Source organism: Rhincodon typus, chromosome 3 (genome assembly GCF_021869965.1).
Source record: "Rhincodon typus isolate 14 chromosome 3, sRhiTyp1.1, whole genome shotgun sequence".
Lineage (NCBI taxonomy): Eukaryota > Metazoa > Chordata > Chondrichthyes > Orectolobiformes > Rhincodontidae > Rhincodon > Rhincodon typus.
Window position 1 is genome coordinate 7,625,672 of NC_063334.1, and position 22,729 is coordinate 7,648,400.

Here is a 22,729-nt window from a genome sequence, read left to right on the forward strand (position 1 = left end):
ACATTTCGTATAACCTGTATGTAGTTACTACCTTACAACAAACTGTGTGTTGTTTACAAGAGCCTCTTTTCATTAGACTATGGTTTTCCTGTACCACACTAGACCAAACAAGCTCTGCAGAACTCTGAATGAAGATGGTGGTCATGAGCAGTAGTACAGAGTGCTCATACAACTTGATGAACAGCAGTATGGATTGCTTACACAACACAGTGGCAAGTGGTGCAGATTCGATAAAGCCCCTCCAGGTCCATCTAGCTGGAGGGTTAGTCATTCCAGGCAGTTACAGATTACACTGGGTGCCAGTGACCTTTTGGGGCAGTCCCACATTGGGGTTCAGTTGTTGAGCAAACAGATATGAAAGGCTCTGCCAGGAAAGTTAAAATTCCTGGTGCGTGAGTATGACCTTTAACAGAACAGCACAGATTTACAGTATTGGAAAACAAAAAGTGGTGAAGTACTTACAGCTCATATCAAGCATCACCGCCATAGTAAGAGGATACCATGAGACACAGCTACAGTCAAGAGCTACAAAACCAAGTCAAAACAAGGTGACAGCACTGGGAATGTGGCAAAATCAAAATTAAAGCGATGAAAAGGCATTTTAGAAACCTAAATGGGCAATGTCTTATTGCTAAGTGCTGCTTGAATGGTGTATTGGGAATTTAGTGAGTTGAGGGATTTACAAGAGGAGAGGAAGGAGGCAATTCTTCATTTTCCTTTAAAAAGACACTTTTGATTTTATAGGAATTGGTTCTTCCTGTTACCCTAAATATCCAATTTATAGGCACAGAAGAAAGAACTGATTAGTGAATAATGTTGAGAAATTTTACTTTCTACTCTCTAATTTCCATTTTATAGCAAATAGTTTAACAGTAAGGAGAGCATTACAGTGCTGGAAAAAGAGAATGTCCCAGTGGTTTCATGAACAGAATCAGTTTGGTTAGATCCGATTTGACTAAGGTGCAAATACATTGCTCGTGGTAGTCTATGGATTGCCAACTCATGGGAACGATGCAAAAAGAAAACACATCTGTGAAGAAATTAAAGGGGTTCAAACATCATAGACAGCTATAATTAAAGACCTTAATTATTCAAATGTGAGCTGGAATGGCGGTAGAACGTTGGGGAACCAACTTTCCTAGATTGTGTTAAGGAGAATTTTCTACAGCTGAATGTGTCCAATGAGAAAGGAGACACTGCTAGACCTGGTGCTTGTGAATGATGTGGGCTGAGTAGGTCAGGTGTCAGTGGGGTTTATTTAGGTATCAGTGATCATTGTATCATAAAGTTTAGGATGATGGTGGGAAAGACCAATGAACAATCCAGAATAAGAACAATTGATTGAGGTAGAACTGACAAAAAGGGAGCTGAGCTGGATAGACTGAAGCCAAAGTTTGGCAGGTGAGACTGTAGCTAAACATTGGGCTAAATGATAATGGTATACCCCCTCAAAGGGGAGTGGTAGGGCAAAAAATTTCAGAACTCCCTGGGTGGCAAAAGGATGAACTGGGCCAAATAGAGACTGAAAAGGGAATTTATATATCGAAACAAAAGGTATTATTGAAGTATTAAATGAACACTTTGCACCTGTCTTTACCAAGGAAGCATTTGTACTGAAGTCCCCCAGGCGTTGAAATTGAGACCCTTGCTTTTCCTAATTATATTTCAATGATCTAGACCTTGGAGTACAGAGGGCAATTTCAAAGTTTGCAGATAATATAAAGCATGAAGCATTATTAACAATATGGAGTTCGGTATAGAATTTCACTTTTAGCGGCACAATACAAATGCCCCTGGCCGTATTAATCATAGTCCCAGTTCTGAAAACCAACAAAATATAACTGGGATCCTATTCCATTATTCCTAGCTGGAGAATCTGGCAACTGGCCTGCTTTAAACACTGTCATTGTTTCAAAGTAAACATTTCGAACTCCCAGGACACTCAGCTAAGATCATCAAAGGAGCACTGAGAGGATAGTATGTTTCAGAATGGCACCCAATCACTAGTGGAGTTCCACAGGGGTCAGTGTTAGGACCCAACGATTCACATTATACATTAATGATCTTGTTTCTAAGTTTGCAGATGACACAAAGGTAGGTGGAGGAACAGGTAGTGTTGAGGAATCGGGAAGACTGCAGAAGGACTTGGACAGGCTAGGAGAGTAAGCAAAGAAGTGGCAGATGGAATACAGAGTGGAAAAGTGTGAGGTTATGCACTTTAGTGGGAAGAATAGAGGAATAGACTATTTTCTAAATTAGGAAAGGCTTTGGAAATCTGAAGCTCAAAGGGACTTGAGAGTCCTAGGTCAGGATTCTCCTAAGGTTAAGATGCATGTTCAGTTGGCAGTCAGGAAGGCTAATTCAATGTTAGCATTCATTTCAAGAGGGCTAAATGGAAGAGCAGAGATGTAATACTGAGGCTGTATAAGACTCTGATCAGACTGCATTTAAATACTTTGAGCAGTTTTGGACCCCGTATCTAAGGAAGGATGCGCTGTCATTTGAGGGGATCCAGAGGAGGTTTACAAGAATGATTCCGGGGATGAAGGGCTTGTCATGTGAGGAGCGGTTGAGGACTCTGGGTCTGTGTTTGATGGAGTTTAGAAGGATGAGGGGGGCAGTGGGATATGTTTGAAATTTACAGAATACTGAGATGCCTGGATAGAGTGGATGTAGAGAAGATGTTTCCATTTATAGGAGAGACTAGGACCTGAGGATACAGCCTCAGAGTGAAGGGACAACACCTTAGAACTGAGATGAAAAGGAATTTTATCAGCCCTGCAGGTGCTGAATCTGTGGAACTCGTTGTGGCAGAAGGCTATTGAGGCCAAGTCATTGAATGTAATTAAGACAGAGATAGATAAGTTCTTGATTAGTAAGGGCATCAAGGATTACAGGGAGAAGGCAGAGGAATGAAGTTGAGAAACGTATCAGCCATGATCAAATGGTGGAGCAGTTTTGATAGGCCAATTGGCCTAATCCTGCTCTTATTTCTTATGGTCTTAAAATTTGAAAGGAAAAGTTGCTGAAGTGGGCAGATATTAGGCAAAATGAAATTCAATGTGGAGAACTGTGTGGTAATTCATTTTGATAGAACTTAGAGGAACAGATGAAAATAGTATAAAACTCCTCTAAAAGATGTTCAAGATCAGAGAGACGTTGTGAATATGTGCATAATTCATTATAACTAATAAGACACTGTAGCAGTTAATAGACCATGCAGTGTTTTTGACTTTATTAATATGGCATGGAATACATGAGCATGGAGGTTATGCTGAACTGGGTAAGGCACCAGTCATACCTCACCTGGAGTATTGTATATAGTTCTAGGTGCTACCCTTCAGGAAGGATGTGAATGCATTGGAGGTGTGGGAGAGGTTTATAAGAATGTCTCCAGGAATGTGAAACTTCAGTTATGAAACTAGATTGTAGAATTTGGCACTGTTTTCTTTGGGGAATAGATAGGTGGGGGAGATTTGTTGGAAGTTTTCAAAGTCATGAGTGGTCTGGTGAGAGCAGATAGGGAGGAACAATTCTTGCTCTTTTGGATGGGGAACAAGAGGGCACAGGTTTAAAGTAACTTGTGAAAGGAGTTAATGCAATGAGAGAAAAAAGCTTTATCACACAGTGAGTAGTTATAGTCTGGAATGAACTGCCTGGAATTTTCTTCGGTTCACGGGTTCAATTGAGGCACCTAAGAAGCATTAGATGATTATTTAAATCGAAACAATGTATAGGGCTATGGTGAGAAGGTGGAAGAAAGGCACTAAGTCATCATGCTCATTTCGACAGTGTGAAGGCTTCTGCCTTGTAAAAAATACTGCAATTTTATGAAAAGGTCGGAATCCTCCATTTTACTCACGTATGTTCGGAGTCAGCATTTCTCTAATTTTCTTACTGGCTGCGCAGGCCTCCAAGGCTTGAGCATTGCAGCAACTTCTGGAACTGGAAGTCAGTGTCACGATTGACATGCCAACTCTAATCACCATGCGTGAAACATTGGAGCAGTAGTGTGCATGCAGCTGCACAGCTTAGAGGGAACATTGATTGGAGTCCTCTATTTTGAATTCAAAATATGCACAATCCTGCAGAACAGCAGTGCACAGCAACATCTGTGTTATACTTCAAAATTATTTGCCTTTAAAGCAAGGGAAATAAATAATCATTTTAGAAAGATACAGCCTCAGAAATAATATTGCCAGGAAGAGTTCATTTTAAGAATGGGCCAAATAGAACTCGATATTGGACATTTTGGATGTTTTTAAGATATAGAAAGCTGCTAAACAAGATACTAAATCAGAAGCTGAACAAGTTAATAAACTTCTCTACACAAAAAGGAATATAACTGATGACATTACAGCTTGCCAACCTGTAAAGGAAGTAACAGAGACTTTTGAAGAATTATTGAGAACCTTTGACAATTAGCTTAACTTCAGAAGAGTTAAATTAAGTGTCCAGTTTATTTAAAGAAGTTGATCGTTAATCTTTGTTAATTTAGAAAAGAAATATTTGGTGATTGGTCCAGTTACACTGATATCAAGATATTGTATTTTATTTGGAGAAAGAGAGATGTATTGTTATATTACTTGAAAATAAATAGGACTTCATTGCTTTGAAAATATATATCTGGGGTGCCACATTTCACTTCTACACTGCAGTCAAGTGCTGAGTAATAATGTATTAAACCACCACATGGATAACAGATAAAAAATACACTTGGAGATCATCAAGAATTTTGAGTCTAAAGTATGATCATTTCTAACTTAGAGAGGCAGACAACAGAACAGGACTCTATACCTTCGACTACTAAGTGTCTCCCATTACATAAATTTGCCTGTCTCCTTCCAGTAATCTCTATTGCTCTCCAATGTTATTTGAGCCTGCCACACTGCATTCAACAGCCTCAGTCATTTTTACAGATATAAATATTCGGTAACCTTGAAACTGTTTGTTTGATAACCAGGTACAACAGGTCAGAGTATTCATCATTCTTATTTTTATACCTTACACGCCAAATTTAAACCAAAGCCTAAATTAATCTCAACATTCACTCTGACTGTGATTTCCACAGAAACAATGTTATATTCAGTTATTTCAAATATGTGACCTCAGTTATTTTGCTTTTATCCTTATTTCAGAGGTGTCCAAAAATCCAAATGAAAAAACAAACAAGAAGTTGGTGCCTATGTCAAGAGTAACCCCAATTCAATGCCCCCCAGTCCTACCATCTGAGCATCCAGGCATCCAAAGAATAATGAAATCTCCATCTAAATCTCCTCAAAAGCTGCCTCTAAGACCAGGTACGTTTCATATTTTGATTTGTCAATGTCACTTCAGTTAACTAATTTACCAAATAGTCAGTTAATTATGAAATAAATTGAAGATTACAGGGATAGTTACAGTATCTGTCGAGGAAAAAATGCGCCTAAAGGATTTTGAGTCTGAACTTTTTGGAACAAAGATACGTCATGTATGAACTGTAGCTGAACAAGGTTGATTTGACTGACTGGCCTTATGACATCTTGTGTTCTTAAGATGAAACATCCATAACAATCATTGAAAACCAACTACAATACATTACCAACAGCACAAAATCCCATTATCTTACAATGTCCAGATTTGAGTAGTACAGTAAAAGGCACATTCAACATAAAAACAAATGAAATCCCCGGTCCAGTTTCTGGTCTTTACTGATTATGTTTATTTTTGCCCAAATGGCACAGGTGATGCTGAAGTTGTATCTAACATCTCCTCACTGGTAGGGTAAGAGGTGGCGGGGGAGGTGGTGGGCAGCATTGTGGAGGGTGAGTATGAGGATGAGGATGAGGACAGTGGATGGAACTCAAAGGAGAGGTTGAATCAGTTAAAATTTGCAGTCTTTGTGTATATTATGCCTTGCAGAGAAACCAGTGTTTCTGTTTCATCTGTTTCACATATTATATTCAGGTCTAAGGCAGTTGGAGTTAAGAAAAATATTTGTCGCAGACCAAAGCTGCCATCTTGCCATGTAAAGTGTTTGATAATATCACTTTTATTTTTGCAGCAGAAATGAGCAGCAGAAGTCCAGCGAACACGGAACCTGAGCCAAGTTACATGAATGATGAATGTAGGAACTGTGATCTAGTTCTATCTTTTTTTCTTTGGAAATGAAGCTTTCCTTTTGTGTGAGGTTTTGTTCACAATAATTGTATGTTTCAATGTTATCATTGCATCAAATTTTAATTCTTTAATTCTCTGCTTCTTTAATTGCAAAAATAACTGATGATAACTGTAGTTAACCATTGGAACCAGGTGGATCTTGTTGACTACGAGATCTCTGACTGGGATTTTTAACCTGGGTCAATCAGGAAACCCTGGCTGACCAATATAAACAGGGGATCTCGGGTGTCCCTGGAGAAGGAGCACGCGGTGTGCACTGGTGCTCTTGATGCCTTTTGGGAGAGGTGGGCACCATGGGGTGTGGAGTGCTTTGTTTCCCCCACAAACTCCACTTTGGTTTGATCCCTACCCTCCCCCTCACCTTTTTTTTCCACATAGGCATTGTCCCTAGGGGCTCTGCTTGATACTGATGCTTTTGTCATGTGGGTGCTTTTCCTGGTGGTGGTACATTAATAAAGTTATTTGCACACCTGGTGTTTTTTTTACTGTGCCTCATGCCTGCACACGCACAGCAAGGGTGCTGGGAAGATAAGAAAAAATATAAACAGGGGATTCAGAGTCTCCTCACTTTAGAGACAAAAAATATAAACAGGGGATTTAGAATCCCCTTGGCTTAGGGAACTGACTGGCCATAGCTAGTGTACTGTGCACAAGTAAATAAAGGGCAAGTTGGTGATGGGATACCAGCCTCTGTACAATTCTTGCAATAACTGTGAGATATTGCTTATAGCCTCATGTGTTTCTGTAACTGAGGTATTTAATGTTATCCAGTTACTTTTGCATTCAGTGAATGTTTTTATAATTGAAACAAAACCTTTTCGTGTGTCTGTAGTTTGAGGATCCTTTGCTAATTATGTAATCAGCTCATGTATCAAGTTGACAATTTTTAACCTTTTCAAAGAACAGACAAACTATTTTGGGGATCAACAAAATAATCCAAATGGCAATTGACATGAAAATATTGTGCTGCTGTATGTCAGCTCAAATCACCAAGGTGTTTTGTGCATGAAGATTATGAGTTACCTCTAGAATTTTAGACAATAGTAAGTAATATTGAAACTTGCTGTCCTATTCAAACCCATTGCTGCACTCTAGGAGTCAGCATCTTTTACTTTGAAATTTGACTATCTGTCAAGATGATCCTATTCTATCCAAATGCTGATGTATTAATTGTTCCAAATATTTTGAAGTGACTAATGTGCAAATTTAGTTGGTCAGTGCTTTATGTAATAGTGCCACTCAGATTTCATTGCATGGCTGATTATAGTATCACAATAGACATTTCTTTATCTATTTCAGTTCATCTAAAAATGAACCAGATGGTCATAGCAGGTGAGTGGAGGAACTGTCCCTGAATTTATTTGCGTTGTTTGTGTGATTAACACATGCAGATTGAAGAGTGAATGTAATTTGTCTTTTGCTTTAATGTAGATGATAGGCCTCCCACCCGTACTCCTCCAAAACCAAGATTATCTCGGCTCTTTGCTACAGGTATCCTTGCCATTTTTCATTTCATTTATTTGTGTTGTTTATAAGCTGCTTTATTTGTTGTAATTTACGCAATGTCTGATCACACCAAGAATAATGTTTTCCACTGTGATACAGAAGATTAATAGAGGCTTATTTTTAATTGGGGGAAGTGTGAAGAATGGTTTCCCTTTGTCTGTAACAAGAGATTACCAACTTAAACTTGTCATCAGGAGAGTGAGGAGGAAGGTTGGAAAATAACTACTTTGCTCAAGTGAATGGCAGAGCATAACATACTTTGCCACAGAAAGGAATAACATACTCATTCTAATGTACAAAGAGATTTGGATATGCTGTTTACAAGTTTAGAACTTCAAACTTAAATTTCTTTGCTTGATATAGTTAAGGGCGTCTGGTTATTGTCTGACATAAACAAGGATAAGACTTTTCTAGCCTATGCTTACCAAATAGTAAAGGTAAAATAAAAGCAAGAGTCCGTGTTCCACTTTGTAAGGTGTGTCTGCATGGATTAAGCCTGTGATTTACACATTCGGGGTAACTGTAGACACTGCTAGTGGTCTGGATGACTACGTGAGCAGGAGGTGCCTCTGGCTGGAGCAACTTGAGCTCTGGGTGTTGGAGGTTGAGTAGCAGCTGAGGATATTGCAGTGTATTCAGGAAGCTGAGAGATATGTGAATAGTATGTGTCAGGACATGGTCACCCACAGCTTAAGGAGTGCAGACAGAGGGAATGGATGATGGCCAGACAGAAGACGGGAACAAGACGGGTAGAAGGGAATCCCCAGAGCGCATCACGCTTGCAAACCATTTTTCAGCCTTGAGAAACAGTGTGAATGGCTGTTCCTCTGTGGAGGCCAGCCAGAGCTAAGACCATGGCACATTGGGTGGCCCAGCTGCTCAGAAGTGTAGAAGGGCAATACTGGTACGGATTGAGTGAGGGGAGTAGATGGATGCTTTTGTGGCTATCGTCATGATTTTGGGTTGGTAGGTTATCTCCCAGGTACCAGGGTCAGGATGGACGGCTGCAGGGCATTCTGAAGGAGGAGAGTCTACAGTTAGACCATGGTCCATATTAGGATCCATGCCACAAGAAGAAAGAAAGAAGTCCCACAAACAGATTTTAAGGAATTGCATAGAAAACTGAAAAGCAGGACTTCAAAGGTAGTAAACTCTGCATTAATCCTCGTGTCATACAATAGTGAGTGTAGGAATAGAATGAAAGAGCAGATGAATATATGACTGGAGAGTTGGTGTGGGAAGGAGGGCTTCAGATTTGAGGTATTGGGACCGTTTCTAGTGGAAGTGGGGACGATACAAGTTCGATGAGTCCCATCTGAAGAGGAATGGGACCAACCCCCTCTCTGTGGTTTGCTAATGCTGCTCGGGCAGATTTTAAATGAGATTTGCAAGGGGGCTAGGATCCTAACAAGTAGCTCAGAGGGCAGAGATGGAATTAAACTTAAAACACAAGTAAGTCTAGAAAACAGAGGAAACATAAGCTAGAAGAAACAGAAGTGAGTTTAACAAGACTAAATGGAATATATTTTAATGCACGGAGCCTGAGGAACAAAATGAGCTGAGGGCCTCCATACTCATGTAGGAGTATGATGTCACAGCTATGACCAAGACTCACAGTTTATGGGGTATATGTGGCAGAGATCGCAATATTGCTCAAGGAATCCATTCTGTCAGAGTGGGAACATTTCCTTAGAAGGATCACATAATGAAGACATATGGTTAGAAGTAGAAATAAGTAATGATATGAAAATTGTAGGGGGTGATAAATAGTGAGGAGGATAACTGTAAACTGCAGGAGGATATCAATGTGAAGTTAAGGATTATCAGACTGGCCACGGGCTCATTAAATGGTGCCACAGACTCAAAAGCTGAATGGCCTATTTCTGCTCCTGCATCTTACAGTCCTAGGTCAAGTGGGCATAGTAGTGACAAATAGAATCCAACCTGGAATGGACTTTGGGATAACTAATGGAAAGTGATTACACTATGAATGATAGGAACCTGGAAAGTACTAAAGGTCAGAGGAACCTTGAAGGTAGTAGGGCAGATAGATAAGGTGGTTAAGATACTTACCTATATTAACTGAGGCACAGAATACAAGAGCAAAGAATTCATTGGAATAGTACAAACCACTGGTTAGGCTACAACTAGAATACTCATGCAGTTCTGGTCACCACATTACAGTAATGATGTGATTGCAATGAATTGGGGTACAGAGGGGATTTTCCAGGATGCTTGGCTGTAGTGTCTGATATGAGGCAAGATTAGATAAGCTGTGGGTGTTTTTCTCGGAGCAGCGAAGTACGTGATAGAGGTCTGTAAGATTGAGGGGTATAGATAGGATAGATAGGAATGTACATTTTTCCATTAGTACGGGAAGTCAATAACAGAAGACATAGGTTTAAGGTAAGAAATGGAAGGCTAAGAGGGGAGTTGAGGGGAGTTGCTTTCAACCAAAGGGTAGTGGGAGGACAAACATTTTCTTGACAGCTTATCTATCTTTGGAAAAACAAGGTCAGAGATCCCAAGGAACTGCAGTGTGTTATATCTTTTTAAATTTACAATAAATTTGAATTATTTAAATTAAATGCAGTTACCTAGGACCATAGGACATCAGAGCAGAAATTGGCCATTCAGGTTTTGAGCCTGCTGCACTATTTAATGAGACCATGACTAATCTGATAATTCTTAACTTCATTTTCCTGCATGAGTCTTGATTCCCTTACCGACTTTAAAAGTCAGCCTCAACCTTGAATATACTTAATGAACCAACTTCGACAGCACATCTGCAGGAATGAATTCTACAAATTCACAACCCTCTGAAAAAAGAAATTCCTCCTCATCTGTCTTGAATGGACAATCCCCTTACTCTGAGATTTTGCCCTTTGGTCTTAGACCCTCCCAGAAAGGGAAACAGCTTCTCTGATCTACCTTCACTGTATCCCAGATATGGTCCAACTGGTGCCTCATATAGTTTTAGCAAGACTTCCCTGTTTTTATACTTCATTCCCTGTGAAATAAAAATTAAAGTGCTGTTGGTATTTAGGCTCATTGACAAAATAACTTTGAATATACAGCTTGGTAACAGGCATCCTGAGAGCTGTTCAGTGACTATGTTGGAAAATGTCAATACAGCCATCAGCCCAGTCCTGATGAAGGGTCCCATCCTTGCTCCTCTGCTGTGTTCCTCCAGCTCCACACTGTATTGATTCTGACTCCAGCATCTGCAGTTCTTACTATCTCCTAAGTTGGAAAATGTGTATACATAGAGTCTAGGTGAACATCAGGCTTGGATGTGGTGATTCACACAACTGAATACCACACAAAAACTGGCTACTTGGGCAATTTACCAAAATTGCCCAATCCCTGTGGATTCAAAGTGGAACAACATAAGAACAAGATTTCTTTTACAAAAATAAGAGAACACCGGCATGGAACTTAAATCCAGAATTCTGAAAATGGATGATGAACTTGGCTCAAACTGCTAATGGGATTATTATGGAGAAAGTGCACAGTGTAATTATTGGAGGGATGAAACAGAATCCAAACAAATTGCAGGAAACAGTGTGGAAGGAGAGACTTCCATCAAGCTCTACTCTTTAGAAATCATTTTGTTCTGAAAAGTAGTACCTCACAGTAGTTCAGTCTTCACATCTCTCTTGTCAGATTTCTTTGGATGTTGGTTGAAGATCGAATGGTAAACATTGTGACATACCCAAATGTAAAAATATGATTGGGCATTTTCCTCTCTTCTTGCTTTGCAGGTGGAGGTGGTAGTGATGAACTAATGGCAAAGCTGAACGAGAGACGGGCAAGACTGGGAGAAGATTAATGAACTGATTCAAATACATATCTGTTTAACTGAGTTAGAGAAGCTGCGAACACAAGCATTGCTCTTGAGTTGATATCATTGACTCCTTTGAATGTAAAATTTACATCAAAGTAAACAAAAAAACAAAAATCGTAAGAATTCTGGGCTTTACCAATCTGCTTCTCGTTCGTATCAAACCCCAGTGATGTGGAAGATGACGTTCTCACAAGAACAATTTAAGACCTAGTTCTGTTGATGAAAAATCTAATGGTAAATTTAAGACATTGAATGCATCTTTCTACACTGCATTCTAGAGGAGTTCAAATGATTTTAACTGGGATCTAAAAAGCTAACATTCAGGAGAAGACATTTAAATCTCTGATATCGAGGTGGCAGATAACCACCTACAAGATTGAATGAAAAGAAAGACTGGAGTGGAAAATCTTGTAAGTTGATAATTGAAGCATTGTTAGTAATAGTGCAATGTCATTTTAGTCGTCGTTTTAGAAGCTCCACTCAGGTGGTACAAGAAATGAGAGGTCACAGCCTCAGGATATACCAAAGTGTTCCATAGTGTATGAAGTATTTTGGCATTGTTATAGTGAAGTAATCATGGTACAGCCAATGAGTACATAGCAAGGTCCCACAAACAGCAATGGAATTATCTGGTGATTATTATTTGTTTTAGTCATATTGGTTGATTGATGAATATAGGTCTAGTGACCAGGAGATTTTAACCAACATTTTGCAAATAGTGCCATGGAATCTTTTACACACCTGAGCACTGGTGCCTTGGTTTAGCATCCTACCTTTAAAAATTACAACTCAAGCCATGTAGCAGTCCCTTGCAGCATTATCAATCTTCATTGTACTCAAATCAGTGGTGTGTGACTTGAACCCTCAATCTTCTCACTTCTGGAGGTAAGAACATCATAGCTGAAATATTACAAAATCCGGATGAAGGATACGATGCTTGCAAGTACATAATTTTCAATTAGGAGTTGAGAGGAATTTCAAGTCAGACTTTCTACTGGTATAAGTAAAAGTCACAATATTTTCAGATAGCATGTAAATTGAAAGGCTGTCAGTAGAAGTTTGAGAGGTGACCTGAAAGAAGTTTATAAAACAATGAGAGATATAGATAGTTCCTGGTAGTTGTCTTTCCCTAAGATCGGGAATTTCAAGACTAAGGGGCACATTTTTAAGGTAAGAGAGATTTTAAAGACATGAGGCAAATTTTTAAGTGGATTGTGTGGAATAAGCTACCTGATGAAGTGGTAGATGTAGGTACAATTACAATCATTAAAAGACATTTGAATGGATGTATAGATTGGAAAGGTTTGGAGGGATATAGACCAGGAGCAGGCAGGTGGGACTACTCTAGTTTAGGACTGTGTTCAGTATGGACTGGTTGGACCGAAGGATCTGTTTCCATGCTCTGAGTTGCCTCAAGTCTATTTATCAATCTGGTTCTGAGGAAGGGTCACCAGACCCGAAACGTTAACTCTGTTTTTTCCTTCACAGATGCTGCCAGACCTGCTGAGCTTTTCCAGCAACTTTGTTTTTGTTCCTGATTTACAGCATCCGCAGCTCTTTGTTTTTATTTATCAATCATACGGTTTTCCCTTTGCTTTTAATGTCACTCTGAATTCCTCTTTCACTGACCACATATTCCAAGATCGCAACATTTTAGTTTTGATCTTTCACTACCTGGTTTCATATTGCTTTTTAAAGCAGTTGAGGTTTTAATTGTAAGTTGTCTCCCAAATGCTGCAGTTTCAATATTATCCAACACACAGCTGTTTCATTCATTGAATCAGACAGAAGAATGCCATTCAGTCCAACTTGTCTTATTTTTTTGAAGAAGTATGGTTATAAAACCAAGCAGCAAAGCACAGCATTTACAAATGATTTGTACCCCTGTTGATGTTATGGTCAGTGAGATGTGAAGTGCAATCTTCTTATCGAGAGAACAAAAGTAATTTTAACACGCTGTTGATTGGGATTAGTGAATATTTGCCACTGGAGCCAGATTCCCAATAATGTTCTCAAACCTCAGGCAACTTTATCGCTTTGAAAGGATTTATTTGTGCAGTATCATTGGATAAAACTAAACAAGAATATCTGAAGCTCTTACCATCAGCAACTTCTGAGTTATGTGTAAATTGAGTGCTGATTTCACTTTTTTTTATAGGCTTGAGGCTATGTAATGTACAGCAACCCAGAGAACTAATAAAATGTACAGAGAGTAAATAACAGTTGTCTATTTGGATTTTCAAAGAGTATTTAATGAAGTGGTTGTCAAGAGGGTATTGCACAGCATTAGGACTCATGGAGTTAGAATTATCATGGTTGAGGATTAGTTAATAGAAAAAAATAAGTAGTAATAAGGAGGACATTACCTGGTTGGCATGCTATAACTGGCAAGGCATCACAAGATCCATATTGGGGCCTCAGCTATTTCAATCTATATTAGCGACTCAGATGGAGAACTGAGTAATGTATCAAGTTTTTGATGATACAAAAGTAAGCAGTGAGAAAAATGTAAAGAGTCTGTGGGATGAGGGGTGGAGTATGGGAAGATGTAATCAGGTCAAGAGTGTGCAGGAAAGTACAAATGGAATACAATATGTGAAGTATCCCACTTTGGAAGGAAAAATAAAATGTTGATTCTTTTTGAATGATGATAGACTGGCAATTGTGTGCAATCAGAAATATGAATCAGTTAGAATCTAGGGGCAGCTAGAAATTAGCAAGGACATTCTATATTAGCTTTTATCAGGGTGGGGGGGGGGGGGGGGGAGAAATAGTGTAATAGTAAAGATGTCTTACTATAACTGAACAAGGCATTGGTCTCTTTACCCAAGCAAAAACATGCTTTCTCTGGAGACTGAAATGCAGATTTATAAGACTAGCTTCTGGCAAGAGGAGATAGCCCTATGAGGATGTATTGAGTTGGCTAAGCCTACAGTTAATGGAGCTTAAGAATTACATGAGATTTAATTGAAACACAAAATTCATAACAGGCTTTTACTGGGGAAAATGATTCCCCTGTTTGGTGAGTCAAGAATAGGGGCTCAAATTCTCCAACTATGTAGGACTGAGATGAGGAAAATGTCTTCAACTCAAATGTTTATATACATTTTGTACTTTCTACCACACTGAGGAGTGAGCATATTCATGAGACAGATGTATAGATTTTACAATACTACGGGAATTAAAGGATGGAGAGTGCAGAGAACTAGTCAAGGGGCAAGATCAATACGATCTTCAATGGTGGAGTAGGCTTGAAAGGCCAAATAGTCTACTTCCTGCTCCTATTTCTTATGTTCTTGTCTTCAGATAAAGAGTGTACCTAATTACCAGCTGTTGCTTTTCTGTATTTGATAATATTTTGGAAGTGTATTGGGAGGAGCAGAAGTTTTGTTTCCTAACTGACATTAAGAATGGAAAGCATCATCTATGCAATGATGACTTGAACTAATATCTTACAATGTATAAAAGGCATCAGTTGGTGCCTGCAACTTCCTTATTGAAATACAACATTGTTTTGTCATTTCATGTGGATCAAGTTAATGTTGATAAACTATGATTATCAAGTAATTCAATACCACATTCATAATTAAGTAGATTGCACATTAGCTGCGAAAACAAATGCATATTGTTGGTTTGGAGCTTGTTTAAACAAGACTCCCTATTCTGCATTCCATTGTGCAGTTTTAGCTGAAAAGAGCAGGACCAATAAAGTACATAGTGGCACAGCCAAATATAGCAACAAATGGCGAAAGAAATTGCATACCATATTCATTCAAATCTGACTTGACGACTTCAGGGATTGGAGAGGGTGATAATGAGTAATGAAGATTAGGAAATCAAGGATGGAGGGCAGTTGTGTGGTGGTTATGTAAATATCGTAACTGGAGGGTGATAGGCTGGACAGTGGGATTTTGAAAGCACAGTTGCAAGTTTAGTAGGGAATAGATTTTCCCAGTGTAATGTGAGGAATGGGATATGGTTGGACACTGATACAAAAAATGTGGTTATGGATGGTCTTATTTATGATTGGGAGTTGCAAGTACTTGAGATGGCAAGGTTTAAGGGGTTGACCATGACTGAGTTTGAGTGTTTACATGGAGGGAATGGTCAGATTGGAGAGCATGATGAATTCATATGAAGGTTAAAATCAGCAAAGATCAGCTGACTGCAGACAGGGGGAGGAAAGCGTTTTGAGATACTTGGGTGAGTATTAAAATTTTAAATAAGACACAGGGGGAGAAACCATACAAGATGTTAATAAGCAGAAATCCCCAGAGAAGGAGGGGGACAGGTGTAATTTGGATACAAGTGCCACACCATAAGGCAGGTGTTGTAACTTATGACAGGTGGGGAGGCTTTATTTGGAGGAAAGCCATCATGACAGGTTTTCTCTTTCCATCAAGAGATACCTTCCATACCTACCAGACAAATGCTGGAATGCTACTCCAAAAGTTTTTAAAAAAAAAAACAAAAAAAAAAACTTTACAAGATAACTGGTTCCAAGTTATTTTATTTTTTTCAGTAGATAAATTTTCAGTTCATTTTTATTAGATAAGTTTTTCAGTTCACAGTGTTTGGCTTCTCCAAAGTGAAAATCTAGGGAGGACACTCCTCAAGTAACCTGACTATTCCAAATGTGAAGGGAAAGGTATTGACAATCCTATAGCTCTGTGGCACAAATAAAATCATGTTTGAAATGTCTCAGCTGGAACACCAGCATTATAGCATCTGGGGACAGAATTTTAACTTATTAACAAAAGTTGAAAATGTTGTCTGCCATTGTGGATCACCTGGCTTATTAGTTATAAAGTTTGCACTTCCATGAATTCGATTTCATTATAAATAGAAGTTGAGTTTTTTCAATTAAAATTGGCAATGTCAATTAGCTTTCCATTAAACAAATGAAACACACATTTTGATGCCACTTGAATCTAATGCTGAACAACTAGACAAAAAGAGAAAATAATTTGCATCTACATAAGCACCTTACATTACTTCAGGTTGCTTCAAACATTTTACAATCAATGGATTACCTCTGATTTGACTCACTGTTGTAATGTAGGAAATTTGCCAATATTTGCACAGCAACATCCTACACTGTTTGGTCAATTAATTATATCAATCTGTTAAAAGTAATGATTGGTTGAGGATAAAGGTAGAATTTTCCTACTCTGAAATAGTATCATGGGATTTTTCACATCCATCTAAAGAGCAGATGAGGACCTCAGTTTAGCGTCTAATTGTAAAGAGGACTGCTCTGATAACGCAGCGCACACTCAAGCACCACACTGAAGTATAATCCTCGATTGTGCATTCAGGTCTATGCAGTAAGTCTTGAATGCCTCCAACAAGAACGTTACCAATGAGTTACAGCTGACAGCCCAAAGAAAGATTTGCATTTATACTGTGCCTTTCAAAACCTCAGGGTCCAAAATTCTTAATAACCAAAACAGGGACTTCTATGCAGTTGATGCCTTCTGTAATTCTAAATCAGTGCTCCCATATTGAATAATAATCACAATACTATATTTACCAATATATTTAAAAAAATAAATGAAGCTAAAACCTGCAACTTTTTGATTGTTGCATTATATACAAATGGAATAAAAAAAATCCCTGCAGATACAAATAATGATGTCCTCAATGTGAAATTACCAACACAAACTCTATGGTTTGTGAATATAAAATAAGATTTAACAATACCATGCTAAATGACAAGTAGACCAGCCTACAGAAACATTACTTACAGAATTTGTTTAAAAAACTCAATGGTCCATGATCTGAATGAAATTGCAGTGGTTACAAGAACAAATTGGTTAGTTTTAATTTACACTTCTTAGTCTAAAACTTAAGGTAAGGGAGACAAATGGAAAACGCATAGCTCGTAGTAGTTAAAAATAGCCAATCTAGGGTTGATAGCATGGCCAAAACAACATGAAATCTGAGTGCACATCAATAATTCAATACTGCAAACCCCATGGCTATTTTACAGAAGGAGGGTTCAACTTAATGGGTTTTAAGAATGTTTTACACTGATAGACTAAAGGTTGGTGATTGTACGATGGGGATTTATTTCATGGAGATACTTGATCAAGACAGCAAACAGTAATTCAATTATGGAGCCACAGTCTGTTCCTAGAGCAGTTAATAGCAGATAGGTTGAACCCCACTTTCGTATACTTGCTATACATCTTTGGTGTAGGGCAACATGGAACCTTGTTCACTTTGAAATGACAGCTAACAAAGCAGTTAAATTAAATCAATAAAGAGTCTATACAGAAGGGTGATATGCATCATGCTCCTGGGACTGGACTGTCTTGACTGCATCATAACACAGTATGCGGACAATCATTTAAAAACATCAAATTTTATTGCCACTATTAAGGCAGTCTGCATTGGGCAACATGTGCAGGAGATTACAGTAACATTTACATCACAATAAAGCAGAACAATTTAGCAAATTATGAGAGTGCTTCTCCACTTCTGTGGCAGTTGGTTCAGGGGGCTGGAGGCATCCACAGCAAACATGGGCTCAGTTCTCTTCAGGTCTGAAATAGTATCTCACAGGAGGACCTGGCAAATCTTCTTCACCATCAGATTCAGGTGCAAATGACACAGTCAAATCAACATACTTCTTGTCTGATGCTGGTTTCACTAACTTTTGCATTCTGCAATGGAAAAATATGGACATGAATATAAAACTTTGAACAGCTTTACCTAGGATTGGACACCACTTATCCCTTTCCTCATCAATTAAAAGTAGTCCTTTGTAGCTGGATTATCAAAGTGCTCTACAAACATACCTGTAGTATGGTAATGATTGCGAGATAAGAATGGACAGGATACTGGGAAAACACATCTAGTGTAGGCTTCTCCGAATCTTACTGCTGATGGAGCCTCAGCTAAACTATAAACCCAAAGATTACTTTTCCAACTCTGCAGCACTCTTTCAGTTTTGCACTGGAGTGTAGAACTTAATGTTCATTGGCTCGGGGTTTCCATTTGTGCATTTGTCAACCTGGGCAGAGAACTGAAGCTTACTGAATGCAGAAGTAGAAAACGCAGTAAATTGTGTTCAAGTGGAAATTCCCAAGAAACAACTATCAGCTCTCCTTATCCATGAATAGCTGGTTTGTCTCAATTGAGACAGAACAATTTCAATTAGATGCCAGTAACCAGCTTGCCCTGAACTAACTTATCATTTTCCATTAATTTCTAATAGCCAGTGATGGCACAATCAAATCTTTTTGCACATTATCAAACTGACAACCCTTTGATTATCACAAGTTTTGGGAAGAAGTGATTTCTCACCAGTTTACAATTATGAATAGCAAAAACGTAGTCCATTTGGAAAACATAAAGCTGACCTTTTTGAATTCTCTATGTTCCAGGCCAAGAAAGATAGTCTGAGTAATCTTCTCTGTCTTAAACCAGAGGGTGCCCACTAACTCTAAAATCAGAATGGCACCCCAGCTTCAGGAATCATTTACATTTCTCACACCAATCATTCTGAAACCGGAGCAAGATTGTTAATTTGTGCTGGATTGTGTGTAAATTGTCCTAGATATTACCATACAGAGCCCAGAAGACCAAAAAAAGGGAGGAAAATTTAATCCCATCACTCTGCATTGGTTACAACCTATATCATAGATGTGGCAGCTGGCTTTAGCCCACACCAGCCTGATGTCTACTTTATTGCAATACATATTAATGAACTAATTATTAAATTATTTTACTGGTCAACTCAAGCTTGCAATTTACTTACGTTAATTTTAATCGCTTCACATGTCCTGGCATGACTGGTACATACAACATTTTCACTCCGTGAACCACCATGGTGGGCTCAATGCTGTATCTTTCCTTCAGTGAAAGAAAGTAATCTCCATTAAAGAGTAAGCAAGTCTGAAATCAATTAAATCCTTCACTACTAACATTCAACCAGGATTTATCTACTATTTGGTAGTGACGGCTCAGTGAAAACAGTCGTGCTTTTGAGTCAGAAGTATGTGGTCTCCCTGACACTTCAATGCCATATCGAGTGAGTTCCCACCTGCTTTCATTAAAGGTGGACAAGGCACTGCTCAAAGAGGAGCAGGGTAACCACCGACTATGATCTGGACAATTTTGATCCTTCATCCAAAACCTAAAATACATTATGAATTTCATTCAGAAGCAAACTACTACAGATGATGTAAATTTGAAATAAAAACAAGAGTGCTAGATGTACTTAGAACAGGAGGCATCTATGGCAAGGGAAACAGGGTTAAGATTTTAGATCTGCAATCTTTCATCAGAACTGGATAAAGTATGAACTTGAATGATAAAAGTCCTGTTGGCTTGGAGAAAGCAGAGCAACCATAAACAGACAAATGAGTTTCTGTGATATAAATACAAGCATCAATTATAAAAGGAAAGTGATGTGATGATAAATCTGCAGAAAAAGTGCAACAAGCTATTGTTGAAAAACTGTGCATAGTTTCGATACCCCATTACATTGGAACAATAGGACTGTAAATGATATCAGTGATGAAAATATTTTTGGTCATTTGGAGTGCCTGAGAAATGAGGAAATCCATAACTATATTTAAAATTCTACAAATCGAAAAAAATTACAGAGAACCATGTTGAGTTGTAAGAATTTTGATTGTCCAACACAAAGTAAACTCTCTCATTACAGAAAACAAGTCCTGAAACTTAGGTGCTGGTCATCAGAATCTACAGGGTAACACTGGAATTTAATCTGCTAATAGCAAATAGTTTATCAGTCGGAAATGTTGATAAGTGCTGCTTTTTCATCTAGGATCATCCTTCCCATTGGAGAACTGGCTTCCTGGGTGATCTGGAATTAAGTGGGATGAAATCTAGCCCCAGATCTAGCCTCCAAACTCTCCAGTTTCCAAAATTCATCCACATCAAAATATTCCCCAATTCTTTAAACAATCTTTGCTACCTCATATTTTCAATATAATAGCACATATAGGTCTTCAGGTGGAACAGAGCGTTCAACTCTAGGCATCTCTTGAAAGGATATCAAGGCCTTGGAACAGATGCAGGGAAGAATTACTAGAATGGTATGAAAGACTTCATGTTACAGTTATGTATAAAATTTAGAGAAAATGGGATTGTTCTCCTTAGGGTAAATTTAATAGAAGTGTTGAAAATGTATATGCTGTTTTGACATAGTAAACAAAGATAAACCGTTTCTATTGGCAGGAGAATCAGCATTAACATGGGGAAGAATCCGGGTGAGCAGAACGTATTTTTATGCACAGTGAATCACAAGAATCTGGACTGTACCAGATGGTAGAAGCAGATTCAACAGTATCTTTCAAAAGTGATTTCATGTGTACTTGAAAGGGAAATATTTGCTGTGCTATGGAGAAGAGCAGAAAAATAACACTAGATAGTTGTTTCAAAGAACCAATAAAGGCATGGTGGGCAAAATAGTCTGTTATAGTTTATTCTTCGAAGTGACTATCTTGTGAACTATTTAGGTGTGATGCGTATTGAATGCTTCATAGCTATCAAGATCAAGCATGGCAATTGCCATGACAGAACTCAACAAATGCAAGGGGTGTTGAGCCCAAGTTGGGAAGAATGCACCTCTCAGAAGGGCCTTGTAAAGCTGCATACTGAAGGCAGAGCACATTCAGGTTGTGTAGCCACACTGTAGCTTTTGCATTTCCTCTGAAGCAAAAAAAAATGCTTCTCACAAGTAATGATGCAATTATGCCTTTGGACTCTCTTTGCAAACAGATAATTTTGAAACCGAACAGCATGAAATAAAAAATTACAAGTAATTTGAATAAAGTTCTTTCTTACTTTTACAGCATTTATGAAGTTTAACAGCGTAAAATCTTCCCTTCCATAAATAGTCCATCTATCCCAGATTGTAAATGATATCTCATTCCTATGGCAAAACAAAAAGTTTGATTTTAGGACAAGATTATTAAACTAACTGTAGTTGGAAACAATCATTTGTTTATAGCATTCAGTTTTGCAACAGTGGTATGCTGAGATTGTGAAAGCATATGATCAGTTTGGTTCAGTGGTACTTCAGAAGTCTGAACTGTGTAGCCCCTGTAAGACCATGATCTACTGGCATCCTGAAAAAACTTGTTTTTTTAAAGCAGCAGACAAAATTGCAACCTACATGCATGAACTGTTCCGTTCAATGCAGGGTTCCCTTGATTCCACGTGCCCCACCCCCACTCCCACACTGAAGGGCTTTATTTGTAGAACATATTTGTGCTTTCTCTATATCTTTCAGGCACTAATTCCCTCAGTTCTTTCAAATGTCTCAGGAAAATCCTCGACCATGATCTTGTTTCATGCAAACTTCTCCCTCATTCACTTTCCTGTCTATTATTCAGAGAGCTTTTAGCCCTCTCTAATTTGAAAAGCTCTCAAAGATTTTTTTTTTATATGAAGAATGTTACAGAAAAGTAAACTGTTGTGGCTCTTAGTTTAACTGCTCTTAAGTTGGGGGGGAAGTGGAGGAGGATACTGAGCTTGATTAATGGTTTCTTAGAAATGATTATTTGTCTATTACGTTTTGGGTACTATAAATTAGGTGGGTTAAAATGCCTCCCCTTTTTGAAGATTTTTATGACATAATTTGTTTCAAATTATATAAGAAAAGAATAACAGAACTAATTTTCCATCCTTGTGACTACATTAAAGTAACAACTCAGACTCAGTTTGGGGGAGATCAAAACTAGAGGGCATAGGTTTAAGGTGAGAGTGGAAAGATTTAAAAAGGACCTGAGGGGTAACTTTTTCATGCAGTGGGGGTGGGGGTGCGAGTACGGAACCAGCTATCAGAAGGAGTGGTGGAGACAGGTACAATTTCAACATTTAAAAAGCATTTGGATGGGTATATGAATTGGAAGGGTTGAGAGGAATAGGGGCCAAATGCTAGCAAACGGGACTAGGTCAGATTGGGACGTCCAATCAGCGTGGACCAGTTAGACCAAAGGGTCTGTTTCTGTGCTGTATGACTCAAGACTATTTCAAGTGTATCATATTATAAGTATAACTCACCAGTGATGGGGCCAACAGAAAGAAAATTGGACTGGGTGTAAAAAAAGGAGTCAGTTTACAAGTGCCTGATTTGTGTCTTGCAGTTAAATTTTCATCTTACTGATTTAGCAAATTTAACCATCCAGCCAGATGGAGGATCAACCTGCAGGGAGGGTGAGCACACAAACAGGGTGC

At 38.5% G+C, this 22,729-nt stretch overlaps 2 protein-coding genes across 2 annotated transcripts in view; one reads left to right on the top strand and one right to left on the bottom strand.

Annotated features, from left to right (window-relative positions):
- LOC109936096 (signal-transducing adaptor protein 1-like) overlaps positions 1–11,632 on the top strand; it is an 84,260-nt gene extending 72,628 nt beyond the window's left edge. The window contains exons 10-14 of the mRNA XM_048621065.1: positions 5,139–5,300; positions 6,047–6,106; positions 7,459–7,491; positions 7,591–7,650; positions 11,430–11,632. Coding sequence (XP_048477022.1) covers positions 5,139–5,300; positions 6,047–6,106; positions 7,459–7,491; positions 7,591–7,650; positions 11,430–11,497 — 383 coding nt within the window. The 3' untranslated portion in view covers positions 11,498–11,632. The remainder of the gene's footprint in view (positions 1–5,138; positions 5,301–6,046; positions 6,107–7,458; positions 7,492–7,590; positions 7,651–11,429) is intronic.
- A 6,231-nt stretch (positions 11,633–17,863) lies between these two features.
- Positions 17,864–22,729, bottom strand: part of uba6 (ubiquitin like modifier activating enzyme 6) — a 102,153-nt gene continuing 97,287 nt past the window's right edge. The window contains exons 31-33 of the mRNA XM_048621056.1: positions 21,335–21,422; positions 19,278–19,372; positions 17,864–18,180 (exon numbers count right to left, since the gene is read on the bottom strand). Coding sequence (XP_048477013.1) covers positions 18,045–18,180; positions 19,278–19,372; positions 21,335–21,422 — 319 coding nt within the window. The 3' untranslated portion in view covers positions 17,864–18,044. The remainder of the gene's footprint in view (positions 18,181–19,277; positions 19,373–21,334; positions 21,423–22,729) is intronic.